The sequence below is a fragment of the Schistocerca piceifrons genome, chromosome 1 (genome assembly GCF_021461385.2).
Source record: "Schistocerca piceifrons isolate TAMUIC-IGC-003096 chromosome 1, iqSchPice1.1, whole genome shotgun sequence".
NCBI lineage: Eukaryota > Metazoa > Arthropoda > Insecta > Orthoptera > Acrididae > Schistocerca > Schistocerca piceifrons.
Window position 1 is genome coordinate 366,199,528 of NC_060138.1, and position 22,480 is coordinate 366,222,007.

General features: G+C 37.3%; 1 protein-coding gene across 4 annotated transcripts in view; it reads left to right on the forward strand.

The window, feature by feature from the left end:
• The window catches only part of LOC124786008 (ribosome-releasing factor 2, mitochondrial), a 254,049-nt gene that overhangs the window by 181,089 nt on the left and 50,480 nt on the right, over positions 1–22,480 (forward strand). For all 4 annotated transcript variants that reach the window (XM_047254229.1, XM_047254228.1, XM_047254231.1 and 1 more), the window contains 2 exons: positions 3,544–3,646; positions 4,999–5,145. In XM_047254229.1, coding sequence (XP_047110185.1) covers positions 3,544–3,646; positions 4,999–5,145 — 250 coding nt within the window. The remainder of the gene's footprint in view (positions 1–3,543; positions 3,647–4,998; positions 5,146–22,480) is intronic.

A 22,480-nucleotide genomic window follows, 5' to 3' on the forward strand; every position in this document is an offset into this window, starting at 1 on the left:
ACAGAGTACATACAGGGTTGAAGACATGGAGAAAGAAAGGTATCATCACAATTTGAATTTAGAGTAATATAACTTTCTTACATTTATTGGTCATAGTTGCACGCTCGTGGTCCAGTGATGAATCTCACCATCAGGTGTTTGTTAAATCAATTTGAGGTCCAGGGTGTGTATTCTGCTGCGTAAGAACTGACACATATTTAAACTTCCAACTTTTATTTTATAAATGCTGATCGTGATGATATTCAATAATTTTCAATGTAACAGCTTTTCCAACTGTGCAGTACTGCCAACCTTGGTTGTATATCGATATTTTACACATTGCATGTTTACATATATGAAAAACATAGTATGAAAAATGAAAAGTGTTTATAATATAGTTCTGTGGCAATATACCTCATGATTGTCCTTATATTAACTGTTTTGTAACAAAATAATAATATGTTTATCTTTACGTAGTTAAAGTTCACTTGCTCCTTCAAGTTGATTGATGGCACTGCACACCTCACCAGCTGGTGGTATTGGTAGTTTCAGTAGTCCGTTACATTACAGCACCCTCACCTAAAATCATCCTCACTATCAGTAGCTCTGGCGAGAATGCGACTGTCATGTGAATAGTAATTTAGAGTGGGGCAGGAAAGGGGGAGGGATAGATAGCAAGGTATGGATGAGGGGAGAGAAGAGCACTGTTTGGCAGGACATGCAGGGACTAGAGGAGGTGTGGTGTGTGTGTGGTGGGGTGAGGGGGAAAGCAGAGGGGAGGGGAGAGGGTAGGCTCCATCTACACCTCTGCCCACATCAAACCCTCCAACCACGAACAGTACAAACATTTTGACAACTGCCATCCCTTCCACATCAAAAAATTCCTGCCATACAGTCTTGCTACCCAGGGACATCATAACTACTGTGACAAGGACCCCCCTTTCTCAGTATGCAGGTCTTACCAAGGCCTTCATGAACAGGCACTATCCCTCAGACCTGGTCTGCAAACAGATTTCCCGTGCCATTTCCCCACACATCCTCTAGTCTCCCACCAACCCCAAGTACAAGCTACAAAATCCCCCCCCCCCCCCCCCAAAAATCACCCTATACCACTCCAGATTGGAACAACTGAACCACATCTTTCATCAGGGCTTTGATTACCTATCATTGTGCCCTGAAATGATGGATGTCCTATCCAAGATCCTACCCACTCTTCCTAAAGTGATGGTTTTTCACCCACCTAATGTCTACATGATCCTAGCCCATCCCTATGCCACTACCAATCCCAATCCTTTGCCAAGGTATCGTATCCCTGTGGAAGACACAGGTGCAAGACCTGCCCAATCCACCCACCCAGCACTTCCTATTCCAGTTCTGTCACAAGCTTATCTTACCCCATCAGAGTTAATGTCACATATGATAGCAGCCATGTTGTTCAAGTATAAAAGCTCTGCAGCAGCTGTTGCACAGCTTTAATATTGGTATGACTACCAACCAGCTGTCCACCAGGATGAATGGCCACCACTAAACTGTTGCCAAGAGCAAAGTAGACCACCCTGCTGCACAACGTGATGCTGAACACTACATACTTGATTTCACTGGCTGCTTCAGAACCCAGGCCATCTGGATCCTCCCCTTCACCACCAGCTTTTCTAAACTGTGCATATGGGAGTTATCCTTACTACACATTCTCCTCTCCCAAAAATAATCTTGGCCTTAAAGTATGATCACCTATTGCCCACACACCTTATACTCAACTGTTTCAGCTCCCTCATCCTATCATCTCATCTCTTTTCACGATCTATCGCCCTCTTTGTGCACTGCCCTCTGCCAATGCACCTGGCCTTTCCGTTTCCCTGCTCCTATGCTTTTTAACTCCTCTCCTTCTTTGCTCCTTTCCTTTTCCTCTCCTTTCCTTTCCTGTTCCTCTCCTTTTCCACTCCCCTTCCCCCCCCTCCCCCCCCCCCTTCCTCCCCACCCGACCCACCACTCCTCCCATGCCCCACCTCCTGTTGCTGCACCTGGCAGTCTCTAGTCCCTGCATGCCCTGCCAGAAACTGCACTTCTCCACCCCTCCCCCAATGCCCTGCTATCCTTCACCCTTATGTGCTCTACTCCTGATTGCTATTCGTGTAACAATCAAATTCTGATTGGAGCTGCCAATGGTAGCAGTCATATGAGTGTGAGGTGTGCTTGCCTGTGTAAATGTGTTTGTGTTTTATGTGCTGAAGAAGGCTTTGAGGAAAGTTGCTGTCTGTAATAATGTTTCTTAATGTTGCTGGTATTCCAACCTAGCATTTCTGTTGTTTAATGATCACACATGTTCAGTCATAAGTAAAGTTGGTGGCAGAGACTTTGCTTCATAAGTATGCTACAGAGAAAGTACTATCAGTCTACAGAGGAGACTGAAAAGGTCACCTGACCCTTCCTAGAATACTGCTCAAGTGGGCGGGATCTATACTAAGTACAATCAACAGAAAATATTGAATATATACCAAGAAGGGCAGCATGAATAGCCACAGGTATGTTTGCCCATATGAGAATGTAGTAGAATTGCTGAGAAACCTTAACTGGCTGAAGCTTGAAGGTAAGCACCAATTATCTCATGAAAGCCTACTTAAAAATTTTAAGTAGTAAGATAAAGTGAGGTATCCATGAATATACTTCAGCAAGCTGTATGGAACTGCCATAGAGGGCACAAATACAATATTAGACTAATTACATTACACACAGAGTCATTTTAACAGTTATTCTTCCCTCAGTTCTACTCTGAATGGAATGGAAAGAAGCCCTGATACATGGCATTATTGGAAGTAAACTCCACCATGCACTTAGCAGTATTTGTAGAATATGGATGTAGATATAAAAGTAGTGCTTTGTGCTTCTGCCAGGATAGCCCTTATCTTACAAAATTAGTTCATTGGAAAGTCCATTTATGGTGTTTTCTGTAGGGCACCATGGCCCATGGAACTTTTGCCGCAGTGAAAAACAGCCAACACCACATGTAAAGCCTAAGACAAATGTAATATTAAATTTGAACAGCCATCTGATTATGGACCTGTCAGTTTGAAAGCAGTAAAGACACTATCTGATCTTAATAAATAGCTTTGTTATTAGTGGCTGGTTTACTTTCTTACTTCTTGTAAGAAGTACTTTTAGCCATACTTTTAACTTGGAGTGAATTACCACATATTTCTGAAACATACATAATCTAAATCTAGTTTTAAATGTAAGCAGCTATCTTGACTATGAACCTGTCAGTTTTAAACCAATAAAGACACTATTTGATCTTAATATTATTAAAAATAGCTGGTTTTTGTTTTACTTTCTTGCAAAAAATACTCTTAGCTTTACTTTTAAATTGAAACAAAGTACTCTACTGTTCTGAAATCATATATGACCAACTTCATCTTTTCACGATCATGTCAGTCCTGCACAACCACACAGAGTTTAAACAAAATCTGTGAATATGTATTTTATATATCTGCATGTCTTTTTATTCATTGACAGTTTATTTATTACATTTTAATATGTTAATTGTTACTTTCTTTTTAATACAAATAGGCCTACCAGCAGCAACTTGAAACTGCACTTGTGGAACTGCAAAAAGAAGATCCCAGCTTAAGGGTTTCAGTCAATGAAGAAACTGGGCAAACAGTATTAGCAGGTTCTTATGATACAAAGAAATCTAGATGTAGTAAATTCATAAAAAAAAGTTGCTTATAAGCTTAAAATTCAAAGTAATGCTCAGGAGGAGATGATAATACATATTGGTTTCTGACTGTTCCATTCATTAAGCCAGTGGGCCTTTTGTTAGAAAGAACATGCATATATTCTAAGAATTTTCAGAAAATTGGTCGCGATTTTCTTTTGTGTTCATCATTTGCAACCTTATCTCTGCTGTTGCAGAGTATTATGAGGGTTGGAACTTTAATAGTGGCAATTATTTATTTACAGCTCGTACAAAATAGATAGGTGTTTCAAAGTTTTACTGACCTTCAAAGTAGTCACCAGCATTGTGTATAACCCATTGTCAGTGATGTGGAAGTCGTAGGATAATCTTATTAGTGCAAGTTGTGTTGACAGTCCAAGCAGCGTGGGCTATTGCCCGACGAATTTGTAGCAACTCTGAAGCAGATTCCATGAAGTGTTTCCTTCAGCTTAGAAACTGAGTTGAACTTACAAGGGCTTACGTCAGGGGAGTGCAATAGGTGGTATAGCACTTATCAGCCCCATCAGTCAAACAAATCAGTAACAGCTTGCACTGTACGTGCTTGAGAATTGTCCTGCAAAATGATGGTCAGCACCTGCATAAAATGTCATCACTTCTGTCTCTATGCTGTTCATTTTTGGAACACAACCTATGACCAGCTTAGAGACAGAAGTGATGACACTTTCTGCAGGACCTGACCATCATTTTGCAGGACGATGCTCAAGCATGTACAGTGCAAGCTGTTACTGATTTGTTTGACTGATGGGGCTGCTAAGTATTGTACCACCTACAGCACTGCCTTGACTTCAGCCCTCGTGAGTTCAACTCAATTTCTAAACTGAAGGAAACGCTTCACAGCATTCGCTTCAGAACTGCTACAAATTTTTCTGGCAATAGACCGCACCGCTCACATTGTCAACACAAGTGGCACTGCTAAGAGTACCCAACAACTTCCACATCAGTGGCAACATGTTATTCACAATGCTGGTGACTACTTTGAAAGTCAGTAAAACTTTGAAACACGTATCTATTTTGTACAAGCTGTAAATAAATAGTTGCTGTTATTAAAGATTCAGCCCTCGTATTTTTCCAAAGGCCTTGATGTCACTTTCACATCTGGATAGTAATTATGACTTATTATAACTTCATGATTCAAAGTTAGGTGAACAATATGGAAAGGACTTGGAGATAGTGATAGAAGCAAAACATGTTTCAGCTATCAGATTGATGAACTTCACTGATAACTTCTATGATTTCTTTTTACTACTGTATTGTTATTGTTATTATAACCTGCACTTTGGTTTCAGGAATGGGAGAGCTTCATCTTGATGTAATAAAAAATCGCATAATTACCCACTATAGAATACCAGTTGAACTTGGTCCACTACAAATTGCTTATAAAGAAACAATAACAAACAGAATTCAAGATTCTCACACAATACAGCACAAACTTGGTACAGTATTCGGATTTTGCTTCATTTATTGGGTTTTATTATCCTAATATTAGTAAGAGCTTTTCTTCTCGATTAATTAATGTTATGTTAAGTGTAATATCATTTTTTCCATCCTGAAGGGCACAGAGCCAAATCAAATGTTTAAATAATGAAATTGTTTCTAAACTTGGATCTTTCCAGAATAAATGTGCGAAAGATTTTCTTTACATATATGCTGAATGTTGAAGTATAGTTACCTAAATATGCTAATGCATCATAGTTATATGGACTTACAGGTTTGATACTTAAATTATCTGACACACATCAGTAGAACAGAGATTAAAATGTGCAGGTATGGAGAAAATAACTGGATTCGCAAGCAAAATAAAATAAACAGATATAACTTCCATGAGATTTTCTGTTCTTTTCTAGGGTTTAAAGTGTAGGTTGTGACTCTGGTGCAAAATAAGTTCTTCAGACAAACATTAGTAAGAAAGTAAAAAACTATAAAAATTATTAGTAATGCCTGTTAGCTTGAACACAAGTAAGAATGTTTGTTGTAGACAGCCACCTGTTCTTGGAGTACTTAGATAATTGGCAGTTACCAATATCATCATATGAATTGTAAACAACAATGTAACAATGGAAATTCCTGAGTAGAATCTCAGTGATAATTACTATTAAAAACAGTCTTGACCACGTGGTCAAGACTGTTTTTAATAGTAATTATTTATAAGACATTGATCACTGCTGTTCCCATAATGCATTCAAAAGAATCTCAGTGGATTAAGCTTTTCCTTTCACCATCACTTTTTATGAATAAGGCTATTAACATGCAAATTATTCCTTAGAATCAACCATGTTGCACAGTACAGCATACTTTGACCATTGGGTGGTCAAACTTGGCCTTGACCACAGTTCAGTGGTGAATTTTTAAGGCAGTTGAGATCTGACTGATGTTTTAAGGTATGTGTAGAACACCACATCAGCCACTGTTAAGAAGTGCTTAATTTATCAGGTACATTCATTGAACAGCCTCAAGTGAAAGGTGCCTAGGACCTTGGTGAATGCCTTAGTACATAAAAAACTGAAACTATTATCAAACTATTAGCCAATGATATGACCAAGAACCCAAGAAAATTCTGATCCTATCTAAAACTGTGAACGCAGGTCTAAGGCTTCCATCCAATCACTCCTTGACCAGTCTGCTGTGGCATTTTAAGATTGCAAAATGAAAGCCAACATTTTAAATTCTGCATTTAAGCAATCATTAATGCAGGAATGTTATAGAAGCATCACTGGTGTAGAGAAACAACTAAAACAGTTGAAAATAAATAGGTCACCAGGTCCGGATGGAATCCCAATTTGGTTTTACAAAGAGTACTTTACAGTATTGTCCCCTTATTTAGTTTGCATTTATGGCAAATCTCTTACCCAGCACAAAGTCCCAAGTGACTGGAAAAAAATGCAGGTGACTCTTGTATATAAGAAGGGTAAAAGAACAGGTCCCCAAAATTACAGACCAATATTTGTAACATTAGTTTGCTGCAGAATTGTAGAACATGTTTTGAATTTGAATATAATAAATTTCACAGAGACTAAAAATCTTATGTCATGATTCAGCATGGGTTTAAAAAGCATTGCTAATGTCAAACTCAGCTTGCCCTTTCTTCGTATGATATACTGTGAACTATGGGTGAAGGGGTACAAGCTAGATTCCATATTTCTAGATTTCCAAAAAGCGTTTGACATCTTACCCCACTGCAGACAGTTAAAGAAGTTATGAACATACAGAATAGGTTCCCAGATACCTGTATATGATGAATCAAAGACTTCTCAAGTTATAGGATCCATCATGTTGTCCTTAATGGCAAGAGTTCATCAGAGACAAAGATATCATCAGGAGTGGCCCAGGGAAGTGTGATATTATTTTCTATATGCATAAAAGAACTGACAGAAAGGGTGGGCAGCAGTCTGCAGTTGTTTGCTGATGATACTGTGTGGTGTATTAAGGTGTCAAAGATGATTGGCTCTAGGATGATACAAGATGATTTAGACAAAATTTATAGTTGGTGTGATGAATGGCAGCTGGCATTAAATGTAGAAAATGTAAGTTAATGCAGATGAGTAGGAAAATGTTTGGATGCAGTGTTAGTAATGTCCTGCATGACACAGTCACATCTTTTAAATATATGGGCATAATGTTGCAAAGCAAAATGAAATGGAACGAGCAGGTGAGGACTGTGATAGGGTAGGTGAATGGTCAACTTCAGTTTATTGTAAGAATTTTGGAAATATATATGTTTTGGGAATGGTAGTGCTATTTGTTCTTGAATATTGCTCAGTTGTATGTGATCTGCACCATATCATATTGAAGGAAGATGTCAGAGCAATACAGAGGTGGGCTGCTAGTTTGTTACCAGTAGGTTTGAACAACACGCAAGTGTTATGGAAATGCTTCGGGAACTCAAATGGGAAGCACTGGAGGGAAGGTGATATTCTTTTTGAGGAACTGGCACTTGAAATTGACTGCAGAACAATCCTAGTGCTGCCTGCATACATTTTGCTTAAGGACCACAGAGATAGGATACAAGAAATTAGGGGACATAAGGAGGTATACAGACAGTTGTTTTTCCCTCACTCTTATCTGTGAGTGGAATAGGAAAGGAAATGACTAGTAATGATACAGGGTACCCTCTGCCACACAGTGATTTGCAGAGTATGTAGTGTAGATGTAGATGTCGATATAGATGTGTACGACAACACTCCGCAATGTCCTACACACCTCTCACATACAGATGTTCAGTGAATTGTTTAAGTACATTGTGAAAGTCCCCCAGGATATCGTAAAATTAAGATTTATTAAAAACCACAAAATGAAACACTGATCAATCACAAGCATTGGCAAAGACATTAATTATGAATGCACAGAAGGCGCAGACAAATGAAACAAAACATTCATTCAATTTTTTGTACATGATTTTATTTTTACACACTCTCTTGTATGTAGAAGTTCTGTTAAGTAGTGCCGTGTGGAGAATGAATGGCTACGAGTATTTTGTATCACACATGTTTGAAATAAGAAAGAAATTTGATACTAGTATTAAGTATTTGTTATTCAAGTGAAGTGAAACCAAGTAAGTAGGATTTTCTTAACCAAACAAATGCCGGTGTACTGAGAGTCCTCTGCCTGCAGCTACGATTGACGAAGTGAGAAACGAAGTCCGATAGCCTAAAAATTCATATAAGCACAGAATACTTAATAACACAATCATGTTATATCAATTTAAAAAGTGTTTTCATATGTATATTTAATAATACTTAGTAATATTTATTATTATTTTTTATTACAACTGTCAGCCTGTGTGGCAGCTATTATCTTACATAAACTTGAAATATGATAATATAAACATGAAATTTGATAATATGAAACACAATATGAACACCAATTTCAGTGATATGAAACAAGATATAAGTACCAAAATTGATAGTTTGACACAGAATCTGAAAACAGTCACACAATATATAAACACAGTAAAACAGCAACAAAACACTGTTACACAAGATCTAAATACAATGAAGCAAGAACAAAACCAAGTATTCAAGGATTTGCAAGACATGGTCTCACAGAAATTCGATAACTTAGCCAAAAATTTTCGCACTGAAATCGACGAAAAATTGAATGAGATGAAAAACGAGTAAATCATGAAGTACTTTCTGGAGTTAACATTAACATTACAGAGTTAAAACAGAAAGTAGATTCTTTTAATGGACATCATAATCAAATACAGCAACAGATAAAGAAAATCACAGACACACACACAAACATTGAAACCATTTAAAACCAGTTGGTTTCAACAGTAAAAAAGCTAACCACTGTCGTTACCAGACTATATCAAGACTACGAAGGTGTACCTCTAACTCCAGAAGAGCTTGCTTTAAGGGTAGCAACATTAGAAGTTGACTCAGTATGTGCTAAAAAGGAGAGAGAGAAGATCAATGAAAACCTGAGTGACATTAGTCAGGCTGAAGCAGGTATGTTAGATAAGGGTAATACCATTGCAGTGAAGTTAGTAACCGATTGCACGATATACACAGATGTGATGGGAAAGGTTATTCAGAAAAAAGATGAAATAGTGAACAAGGTAAACCTTGATCTACAAGCTGTGGAAAATAGGACCCGCAATCTTTTAGAAGATGTTACCGGATCTCAAAATATGCACATAAATAATACACAGGCTACAGTGAACAAAGCACAACCTGTTGTTATTTATCCACAAATCATCATGAGTCCCACAGCAGGTACTAGTGACAGTTGTAGAGTGCAAAATGTAAACATACCCACAACTCCAATACCTGAGCAATTACCAAACGGAATTACTGGTAACTACAATAACCACATAAATATGACCAAAAATGCCAGACAAAGGTTTGTTGGCACATTGACATTTTCCTACATTCGCTACCGAAGGTAAAAAAATGAATCTCGTAGTATTTATCAGTGCTTTTCATCCTGTATTTCCATGCAACTGGACAGAAGCAAAGAAATCAGATTTATCATGGGATATATGCAAGGTAATATTCTTTTATGGACAATTGAAGTGGCTGAACATTGCAGCACTTATATCGAATTTGAAGAAGCTTTCCTCAACAAATATTGGTCTGAAGTGGTGCAAGAAAGACTCGGACACAAGGTTTTCAAGCCCACACCATTTAATGGCAAATATGGTAGCCTACGTGGATTCTTTGAAAAATACCTGAACAAGACACACTACTGCCAAACCCAATATCACAGGTAGATGTGTTAAAAATTTTGAAAAGTTGTTTACCATTGCACATTAGATAAAACTAGTCACAATGACAGAGCATAACACTGAATATTTTTTGTCAGTGCTTGATTTTATCAACTTCTATGAGGAAAGACCTGTATGCATTAGAGCAACAGAAAATCAGGCACAACAACAACATAGTTACGTAAATCAGTAAGTAAAACGTGATGTAAACACACAGCTAGGATGGTACACACAAGAGCGAAATCACATACCCAGATGTAATGAGTACGGTAACAGGAACGGAAAAAACAAATTATTTAAAAGAAATTTTCAGAACAACAGGGGTAATTTCAACACACAAGCAAATTACAATTCATCATCACATGGTCCTATGCCGAACATAAGCAGGAACAGTCAGCCACTGCAGTGGCTGATGCACGGCAACAATGCCTCCATGTGTTACGCTGTACTGTAGCCAACCTTTGGGTAGCAAAATAACTGCACAGCAGCTGATGACGCAAATTGGCACAGTACATACACAGTGCAACTAACTGAAATTACTCCAAGTAATGAATTAAGTCACACTATGCCATTGGAAAAGACCAACCGGTCATAGTTAAGCCCCAGGCTATTGACCTCTCAGGGAATGGGGGCAAAGCAAAACTACAAACATGTTTCATAAGGTTTGACAAACAAGGTGACATCAAGGATGATTTGTATCAGTATGAGTTAGATACAGTAGAATCCAAGAACAAAAAATATAAGCAATCATTAAGGTGAAAATATTTAATATTGACACAAAGTTAATTTTAGATACAGGTTCAACTACGAATCTAGTGTCAAATACATTTCTTTGTGAATTGAAGAAGGGAGGCAAATTTCAACATTCTCTGTACAAAATTGCAAGGTGCAAAGTACTACAGGCAGTAAGACTAAATTGGTTAAGAATCAGTCATTTATTCCATTACAAATTGAACAACTTACAGTGAAGTGCAACTTTCTTATAATTTACAAACTTATAGTTAATTGTCTTATTGGCATGAATACATTTAGAACATACAAAACACAGATTGACAAAGGTAATGGTAAATGCCACTTTTATGTAAAGAATCAGATTTTTTCTATTGATTTAGTCAAAACACCTAATGAAATTAACAAAAACAAACCAGAGTCAAATGTAGTAGTATAATATTCCTTTCCAGCTGTATATTTCACAAAGAAATCTGATACTGAACAAGAAGCAAATACTGAGGTTAGTTACCAAATGGTAGAGCAGAAACTAAGTGAATCACAAGTACTAAATGACATGTAACAACAAGAACTTTCTAACATGTTATTTAAGTATGCAGATGTTTTCAGTAAGGAGCCAGGAGTAATCAAAGACTATGAATATAAATGTGAAGTCTATCCACATGAAATATTTTGTGTAAGACATGTCCTGTTCCATGGGCAAAACGAGAGGCAGTAAGGGAAGAGGTCAATCACATGATTAAATGGGGAATTATACAACCTTCATTTCCACCCAATTGTAGTCCTATATTACCAGTAGGTAAACCAGATGGTTCTGTAAGATTAGTTCTCGATGCTAGATTATAGTACCAGTATGCATAAGACCAGACAACTTGGTCGAACAGCTTCTAAAGTTTTGCAGTAGAAAATATTTCAGTATACTCGATTTCAAGATAAAGCTCCACAAAGAATGCCAAAAATAAACAGCATTTGATGGTGGAGGCAGAAGTTACAAATTCCGTGTTCTACCTTTTGGACTGAACATTAGTGCTGGAGTGTTTATATCTGCATCGGACAAGGTTTTGGGACCAGAGTTGCTTAGTAAAGTCACTGTTTATGTAAACAACATGCTAATAGCCACACCCACTTGGTTCGAACATATCAGACTCATTGCACAGGTGCTTCAACAGTTTCAGATTATGGAGTTACAGCCAGTTTAAAAAAAATCTATTTTTGGAAAGGAGCAAGTCAAATTTTTAGGACATGTTGTATCAGAACAAAGTATATTACCTGATCTGAAAAAAGTTGATGCCTTGTGAACTTGTCTAGCCCCAAGGAATAAAAAACAACTAAAAGCTTTTTTAGGACTAGCACCCTTTTGTCATAAATTTGTACCACAGCAACTGATGAACAGTGATGCATTGTTCAACTTGTTATGAAAAAATAGGCTTTGGTTATGGATGATAAGTGTCAAGAGGACTTTAATAATACTAAGCAGCTATTAGTCAATGCAATCATTCTTAGCCACCCTGATATGTCCAAGGATTTTTGTCTGTGCACAGGAGCCTCATCTCAGGGGCGGGCATGCTTATTCCATATGCGAGAAGAAGAAGATAAAGAAGTACCCAGGATCATCAGTTTTGCTAGTCGTACATTATCAGAAGCAGAAAGATCTTACTGCATGTTAGAATTGGAGAGTTTAGCTGTGATACGGGAATTATTTTTTGTGGGGCACAAATACCAAAGTTTACTGTGACCATCAGTCACTGCCATATCTTTTAACATGTAAACTATTATGAATTAACAGAGCAAGATGCAGAAATCAAAATGTTATTAATGCAAGGTATAACACAACAGCCTGATTACTGTAAGTTTTGTAAGCAAAAGAAAATTATACAACAGCAAGATCGCAGATGGAGTATATGATCCCACAGGGCGTAAAGCATATATTAGTATGCCTTTTTCACCCAGAAGCAAGCCCAATTGAATGAGTCTTTATAAAGAATGTAACTGGTTTATTAGGATGTACATCCCTCACAAACACACCCGACAGGTAGAGTATGTAACTTCCTTCATGCAAGTTGTCAATAATGTTCCACATTTTTCAACAGGTTTTGTGAAATGAATTGATGTTCCAGACAAAACAAACGAATGATTGGGAGTTACCAATACCAAAGATACCCACTACAGAAATGACTCTTAAAGACAAAATGAAGCAAGCCATTGTCACACTAGAAAACAGGGCCAAGTATAGAAAGAAAATTTATAACAAGAAACTGAAACATGTTACACAATTTTTTGAAGACAGTGAGTCCTCTTACGGACACACCCTAAATCCACAAAAATTGGCAAACTGAATAAGAAGTGGCAATTACTCTATTCCGGACCATATGTAATTTCCAAAATACCATACCCCAGGACGTACAGGTTAGTTTATGAGCAAATAGGAAGAGACAAGGGTGTCTACCCCCACAAAGACATAAAAGCTTTAATAGAATGTTGAAGCTAGGTAGTATTTTTCCTTTCCATCACTAGATAATTGCACATAGTGTACATAACTCTGAGTCAAATATTTCTTCTGGAGAGTATTTTAAGATAAAGTAATTTGTATTGGCCTAAGTAATTCTTCTGATGTGTACACGTAGGCATAAAATTAACAGCAATGGGAAGTAACACTCCACTTCATGCGAAGTGAAAGTATAAACGAAGTTAGCTTACAGCTCAGCTGTCTATGCTCAACAATATGCACTGACATCAGTAGTAGGAGAGGAGTCATTGACCTGTGCACGTGTGCGACAGCTGACAGAAGGCACAACCAAATAGGAATGTGATATATACGAGTACTTAACTTAAACACAAAGTAAATGGAAATACTACACAATTACAGCTTCTATCTAAGAACTAAGGAACCTGTTGATATATGTACACTGAGATTTAATTAAATGCTAAGCTATATACAACATATTCACAGGCAAAAGGAAGCATTATGAAAAACTATATGAGATGTGTAAGCTAAGGACTGATGGCAAAATACTGTGAGCAGCGTCAAATAATTTTCTTTGTAGCATAAATGATCATAATGGGTAGCAGAATAAATGAATGTCTATGAATTTAAACAAAGTATGGAAATATCTGTGGACGTATACAGTGACCAAATGTATCAGTGGCCACTGAGCTATGAAATGCAATTAGTTTCATGTTCGTTTTAAGTTTTTCTCTTTGAGCGACCAGTGCATTGTCATGACGCAGAAGAAGAGAATTATGTCGAGAGTAGCATGTACCAAATGAAGAAATGGGTTACACCTTGAGCAAACAATTTAGTTATAAGGATAATTATACAAAGGTCTTAAGGCAAATGAAAAATGAAATATACATCATCGCAGTGTATCTCCATGACAGTTATCAGTATCACTGCAGAGTGCACACAAACATTGAAGAGTGTGATTTTACAAAAACCAGTTAATCTTATCATGTCACATGAAAGCTTGAATAACATTTCTAGGTATTCAAGAAAAATAAGTCTTCAGTGGTTAAAACATCATGTTTTGCACTAAGCTACACATGAAATGAAGTAAACAGCACTAACACATGAAGAAACAACTTGATACTACATGAATGATTAGTCAGTACACATTATTTCAATGAAACAAAAGTTCCTTGGCAACTAGTCTATCATTGTATGAGTAACATTTCCCCATAAATCCTTGAACCAGTAGATGAGTATTTCCTTTATTCCCTCCCAAACAAGGAGGCAGCGCCAAGTGTAGTTAGGCCAGCAATGCGCCATGTTTTGGTCCTATTTCAAAGGTTTTTCTCCCTCCTCTACCTAAGTAAGAAATGATCTCCCATAAGTGATCAAAGCCTATATATAAAATGAAGCATAAATGTATCATATGCTTGTATTGTGTCATAATAATGTGATATGTAATTAATTTGTACATGTGATGTAAATGAAGAGAAATTGAAACTAACAAACAAACTACAGTAACAGAACCCAGTTAATGAAAAATTTGTGACATTTTAAAACTTGAAAAATTCATGTTTGTAGTATAAGCAATGGATGGAATGTCAGCCATAGGTATAATCTATCAAGTTATATTCTGTTGTAACTCAATACTTGTATGAATTTTCATTGGAAACCAAACTCCATATGAGGAAATGAACTTTAAGGACAAACAATTTATACTATCTTTTGGACAGCTTATGTGTCTTTCAACAAATGGATGGTTGAGTGTCGTGACATTACCATGTGTGGGCAACGGAATAATTTACGAGTGTTGTGGCTCACAATGCTTGACACTTTAACAAGTGAACTAGAGTTGTTCGAGCAGGTACTTACCTCATTGCCAGATGCTGTTGGTTAGGGTTCTCTCCGCTGAAAATGTGAGTACAATGGGTAATAATGATGCCTGGGCCATAAAAATTGAGATCTTCTGCCACAGCATCAGATTTTGAACAATAAGCGCAAACCCACTGCACCCAGAACGTGAAGACAAATGCCACGGCAATTCTTTGATATGTGACACTCAGGGGAAAGTGTGACACTCAATGTGAAATCAACACTAAGAAAGCGAGTGCATGCATGTGCAACAGTAGCATCTAGCATGTTGACTGTTGGCGTCTAGCTCTAAGACGCCAAATTGGCATGAAACCCGGCAGCGAGAATGAAGCAAACTGAACATTATTGTTAGTGCACTGAATTCAAATATGTAATGGACTGTCATATTATGTACATAACCTTTTAATTTCTAGCAGAAATTTTACATACGTAGGATAAGCTGACATATCCATTCCATTAAATTAAAGGGAAGCCGACAAAGTGCATCAACCCTATCAGCAAATGTAAATATATAATTAAAAAAAACACTGTACGTCTCCATAACATGTCAATGTTCAGTGTGGGGGCAATTGTATAAGTACATGGTTAAAGACCCCTAGGATAACCTAAAATTAAAATTTATTATTAAGTAGTGCTGTGCGGAGGATGATGGGCTATGAGTATTTTGTATCACATGTTTGAAATAAGAAGGAAATTTGATAACAGTATTAAGTATTTCTTATTCAAGTGACATGAAACCAAGTAAGGAGGATTTTCTTAAGTCTGACAAGTGCTGGTGTACTTGAAGGCCGCTTCCTGCAGTTACAATTGAAGAAGTAGAAATGAAGTCCGATAGCCTAAAAATTCATGTAAGCAGAGAACATATTTTATAATGCAATCATGTTATATCACTTTAAAAAGTGTTTTCATATTTAATAATGTTTAGTGATATTTATATACTTTTTTTTAATTACAACACAGAATGTTTGAAGTAATGGCGGTTAAAGCATTCGGAACTGAGGTGGTAATTGATACATGTGTTGGAATATTGCAACATAATCAGATTCAAAAATACACTAGCTAGAGACAGTTGTGACAGTGCCTGTCAGTTAGAAAGACATAATAATAAATGAAATGAGAGTCATTTTAACTCTTTTTGTCCAGTTAAAACAAAAACATTTCTCAATCAGTTATCTCACTGATAAAGAAGTTAAATTAAAACAACCAGCTAGATTAGTCATGCTTAGAGAGAATATCCATGACCTCTGTACGATGTGCAAATCATATGGGCTGTTCATTTTCAATGAAAAATTATCAGTGCTAAGTAAAGTTTCAAATCAGAACTCCCAAATCTCGGGTAACAAGTCCACAGTGAATCAGTAGCAAACGTAAGCCATTGTCCTGGAATCTCATGAACAAAGACTGTAAAACATTTAGAAACACACCTGGGAAAGCAATAAATATCAGATTTGTAGGTCAACTGATACAAGACTAAAAAACTGTTTATAATATCGTTAACAAATATTTTATCTTCCTAACTGGCACCATAATTCCAGACACATATCCACTTAACATCCCAATACTCTGCTACACAACAACAAGGGCTTTGAATTTGAGGAAGTAAAAGAACAAGAAGTTGTAAAATAATTCTGCAGCTAAAAACACACATACAAGTGATTGGTACAGTCTCTCCAGCTCAGAAATTAAAAATTCACAAATATTGTAGTTAAACCAGTTACATGTCTCATCCCTTGTAGCATGAAAGAAGGCATGTGTCCTAAGGTCCTGAAAAGGAGCATTGTCAGTGCAATACATAAAAAAAGGAACAGAGGATGAAGCCTCAAACTACACATCAGTATCACTGATTCCTACATTTAGTAAGATTTTTGAATCAATGATGCTGGCACAGCATAGTGCCTTTTTCACTAAAAATTGTCTCCTCACAGAAAACCAACATGAATTTCAAAAGATCGCAACACAGTAACAGCTGTCACAGAATTTCTGCATTAAATTTATAGCTATCTGGATGAAAGAAAGCATACTGTAGGCATATTTTTTGCTCTCAAAACGTCTTTGACCTGGTGAAGCATGCAGTTCTCTTGCAGAAACTGAGGGCATGCAATATCATGCACATATTTGTTAAATTCTTACCTGATGTTGTGGTTTTCAATCCAGAGACTGGTTAGATGCAGCTCTCCATCCTACTCTATCCTGTGCAAGCTTCTTCATCTCCAAGTAAGTACTGCAACCTACATCCCTCTGAGTGTGCTTAGTGTATTCGCCTCTTGGTCTCCCTCTAAGATTTTACCCTCCACATTGCCCTCCAATACTAAATTGGGTAATCCCTTGATGCCTCAGAACGTGTCCTACTGACTGATTGCTTCTTCTAGTCAAGTTGTGCCACAAATTCCTCTTCTCTCCAATTCTTTCCAGTACCTCCTCATTAGTTATGTGATCTACCCATCTAGTCTTCAGCATTCTTCTGTAGCACCACATTCTAAAAGCTTCTATTCTCTTCTTTTCTATACTATTTATTGTCCATGTTTCATACCCATGCATGGCTACATTCCACACAAATACTTTTAGATAAGACTTCCTGGCACTAAAATCTATACTCGATTTCAACAAATTTCTCCTCTTTATAAATGCTTCTCTTGCCATTGCCAGTCTACATTTTATATCCTCTCTACTTCGACCATCATCAGTTATTTTGCTCTCCAAATAGCAAAACTCATCTACTACTTTAAGTGGCTCATTTCCTAAACTAATTCCCTCAGCACTATCTGATTTAATTAGACTGCATTCCAGTATCCTTTGCTTTTGCTAATGCTCATCTTATATCCTCCTTTCAAGACACTGTCCATTGTATCCAACTGCTCTTCCAGGTCCTTTGCTGTCTCTGACAGAATTACATTGTCATCGTCCAACTTCAAAGTTTTTACTTCTTCTCCACGGATTTTAATTCCCACTCCAAATTTTTCTTCTGTTTCCTTTACTGCTTGCTCAGTATACAGATTGAATAACCTTGGGGATAGAATACAGCCCTGTCTTACTCCATTTCCAACCACTGCTTCCCTTTCATGCCCCTCAACTCTCATAACTGCCATCTGGTTTCTGTACAAATTGTAGAGAGCCTTTCACTCCCTTTATTTTACACCAGTCACCTTCAGAATTGGAAAGAAAGTATTCCAGTCAACATTGTCAAAGCTTTCACTAAGTCTTCAAATGCTAGAAACATAGGTTTGCCTTTCCTTAATCTATCTTCTAAGATAAGTTGTAGGGTCAGTATTGCCTCAGGTGTTTCAACACTTTTACAGAATCCAAACTGATCTTCGCCGAGGTTGGCTTCTACCAGTTTTTCCATTCATCTGTAAAGAATTCGTGTCAGTATTTTGCAACCGTGACTTATTAATCTGATAGTTCAGTAATTTTCACATCTGTCAACACCTGCTTTCTTTGGGATTGGAGTTGTTATATTCTTCTTGAAGTCTGGGGGTATTTTACCTGTCTCATACGTCTTGCTCACCAGACGGTAGAGTTTTGTCAGGGCTGGCTCTCCCAAGGCTATCAATAGTTCTAATGGAATGTTGTCTACTCCTGGGGAATTTTTCCAACTTAGGTCTTTCACTGCTCTGTCAAATTCTTCATGCATTATCATATCTCCCATTTCATCTTCATCTACATCCTCTTCCATTTCCATAATATTGTCGTCAAGTACACCACCCACCACCGGCCGGAGTGGCCGAGCGGTTCTAGGCGCTACAGTCTGGAACCGCGCGACCACTATGGTCACAGGTTCGAATCCTGCCTTGGCCATGGACATGTGTGATGTCCTTAGGTTAGTTCGGTTTAAGTAGTTCTAAGTTCTAGGGGACTTATGACCGCAGCAGTTGAGTCCCATAGTGCTCAGAGCCATTTGAACCAAGCACACCACCCTTGTGTAGACGCTCTATATACCCTTTCTTTGCTTAGAACTGGGTTTCCATCTGACCTCTTGATATTCTCTTTTCTCCAAAAGTCTCTTTAATTTTCCTGTAGACAGTATCTATCTAACCTCTAGTGATACATGCTTCTGCATCCTTACATTTGTCCTATAGCCATCCCTGCTTATCCATTTTTCACTTCCTGTTGATCTCATTTTTGATACATTTGTATTCCTTTCTGCCTGCTTCATTTACTGCATTTTTGTATTTTCTCCTTTCATCATTTAAATTCAATATCTATTCTGTTACCCAAGGGTTTCTACTAGTCCTTGTCTTTTTACGTACTTGATCCTCTGCTGCCTTCACTATTTCATCTCTCAAAGCTACCCATTCTTCTTCTACTGTGTTTCTTTTTCCTGTTCCTGTCAGTCGTTCCCTAATGCTGTCCCTGAAACTCTCTACAACCTCTGGTTCTTTCAGTTTATCCAGGTCCCATCTCCTTAAATTCCAACCTTTTTGCAGTTTCTTCAGTTTTAATCTACAGTTCATTACCAATATACTGTGGCTAGAATCCACGTCTGCACCTAGAAATGTCGTAGAATTTAAAACCTGGTTCCTAAATCTCTGTTTTACCATTATATAATCTATCAAAAACCTTCTAATGTCTCCAGGCCTCTTCCATGCATACAACCTTCTTTTATAATTCCTAAACCAAGTGTTTGCTATGATTAAGTTATGCTCTGTGCAAAATTCTACCAAGGGCTTCCTCTTTCATTCATTACCCCATTCCATATTCACTTAATACCATCTTTATTCCTTTTATCCCATGATACATTTCATCAGTCTCTTCGTCATCTGTGGTGTGAGTTGGCATATAAACTTGTTCTACTGTGGTAGGCATGGGCTGCATGTTTATCTTGGCTACAATAATGTGTTCACTATGATGTTTGTAGTAGCTGACCCATGCTCTTATTTTTTTTTTTTTTTTTTTTTTTTTATTCATTATTAAAGCTACTCCTGCATTACCCCTATTTGATTTTGCATGTATAACCCTGTATTCACCTGACCAGAAGTTTTGTTTCTCCTGCCACCGAACTTCACTAATTCCCACTGTATCTAACTTTAACATAACCACTTCCCTTTAAATTTTATGACCTACTTGCCTGATTAAGGAACTGACATTCCATGCTCTGATCCATAGAATGCCAGTTTTCTTTCTCCTGATAATGACATCCTTCTGAGTAGTCTCCACCTGGAGATCTGAATGGGGGACTCTTTTACCTCCAGAATATTTTACCCAAGAGGACACCATCATCATTTAACCATACAGCAAAGCTATATGCCCTCAGGAAAAATTACGGCTGTAGTTTCCCCTTGCTTTCAGCCTTTCACAGTATCTGCACAGCAAGGCCATATTGGTTAATGTTACATGGCCAGATCAGTCAATAATCCAGACTGTTGCCCCTGCAACTACTGAAAAGGCTGCTGCCCTTCTTCAGGAACCATGAGTTTGTCTGACCTATCAACAGATACCCCTCCATTGGGCTTGCACCATTGGTATGGCTATCTGTATCGCTGTGGCATGCAAGCCTCCCTACCAATGGCAAGGTCTATGGTTCATGGGGTGAGGAAAATCTTATCTGTTTACCTAAAAAACTTTAGCAGTGCAAAAAAATAAATTATCAAAATGGGGCAAGAGAAATCAACAGATTCTAAAGTCCTTGGTCTGGACTCATATGGCAATCTTCCATGGGAAAACCATGTTAACTGGATATGCAGGAAAATAAGCAGTGCATTGCACTTGTATATAATAAAACACTAATAACAGTTTACTTTGGGATAATTTTCCCATTTATAAATTATGGAATAGAACTGTGGGTATGTGCTGCTGAACAGAATACTGGTACTAGAAAAAAGAGCTGTTAGGCTGATACATGGTCTGGGATACAGGAAATCCTATTGTGATGCACAAATAATTAAAAAACAATAGTAATAGAGATATTTTCGAACATGTATTCTGTGTTTGAAAGTTTCTCCAAGTTCTGTGCATAGGTACTGTTGGCCTGTTTATTTCTTAAAATAGTCTATGATATTGCTTTGCTTCTGAGAGTAGGTGACATTTTTTGCATGTAATTTCAATTTTTTTTTTTTTTTTTTTTTTTTTTTTAAGCAATAATGTCATTATACTGAAACCCCATCTGCCCCATATAATCTAGAAGAGTATTAACACATTACAGTGGGGTACAATGACTGACAGGGCCATTCTCTTCATCACCATTTTTATATTCGCTGTCCCCTTCTTTGTTTTGTTGTGAAACAGCAGTTACAATTTTGGTGACACTTGTGTGCTCGAAGCCAGATTTAGATGTGTCAGTCCTCAGCCAGTCATTCAAGTTTTCTTCATCGACATCCTCAAAACCATTTAAACCAGTCAACAGCTCATTATTTGTGCAGTTGATATTTCTTCATTACTGAAACCATGAAAATCACTTTCTTCTATATCCAGAAGAATTTTCCTCCATGATCAAACCAGTGTATGTGGCTTGACTTCCTACCAGGCATCAGAAATCCCATGTATGGAATCTGGAATTGTCAGCTTCTTGTATAATACCACCAAATCATCATCTATTAGCATTCACAGTCGATCAGCCCAGTTTAATTGTTGCAATTATGCTTTGATCCATTGGCTGTATGATGGCAGTCATGTTAGGAGGTAAAAACGTAGTTATGATGAGACCATCATCATATAATAGAATCCTTTCATTGTGATGTTAACAAGCAATAGAACAGTCTTCTGTGGCAATCCTTTCACCTCCCTTTAGAAACTGTCAAACCTCTGGTACAAAATGTGTGTGAAACAAGTTTTTGTAACTTTCACTATCCATCCATACTTCTTTTTGACTGTAATAATGTACAGTGAGATCTGTAGGTGTGACGTCCTTGAACTCTGAGGGCTTGTTGATTTTCTAATCTCAAATAGTTTCACTTTGTTGTTTCCAGAAGAATTAGTGGTTCACAAATTTGTAATGCGTCCTTTAGAACACTTGTATATAGGAACATGAACTTTGCTCTTAAAAGCAAGGGTTCTGGTTGGTAGATATTTCCTATATGGACCATTTTTGTCTGCATTATAAATTTTGTCTGTTGTGAAATTGTCTTCTTCCTCAAATTTCTGGTACTCTTCCTGGAAGTAATTAGTTGTCACAAGATTTGAATTAAGCCACTCTCCTTGCAGTGTAAGTTCATAAATCCCATGATGTTTGAAATTGGTTAGCCATCCATTAAATCTCTCTGTAACCATAGAGCTTCATGAAAAACTTGACTTTTTTTTGGCACACACCATGGCTAAACCATTGCAAGAGCCCAGCATCTAATTCATCAGGTGTAGATCTCTTGTTGCTTTATCATGCAGACGGTCCAGAACAAGAATTGAATTCCCTGACAAAATGCTGTATTTTCTGCAGATTCTTTCTAATTTCTCAAATAGTCTGCATTCCAGTACCACAAATCAGCACTTAGTTTTTGCAACAATTTTCCCCTTCTCAAATCTTTCAGTTTATAGTAATTTCTGTTTTAATGTCAACACATGTTCCTTTTGCTCTCCATCATATGTT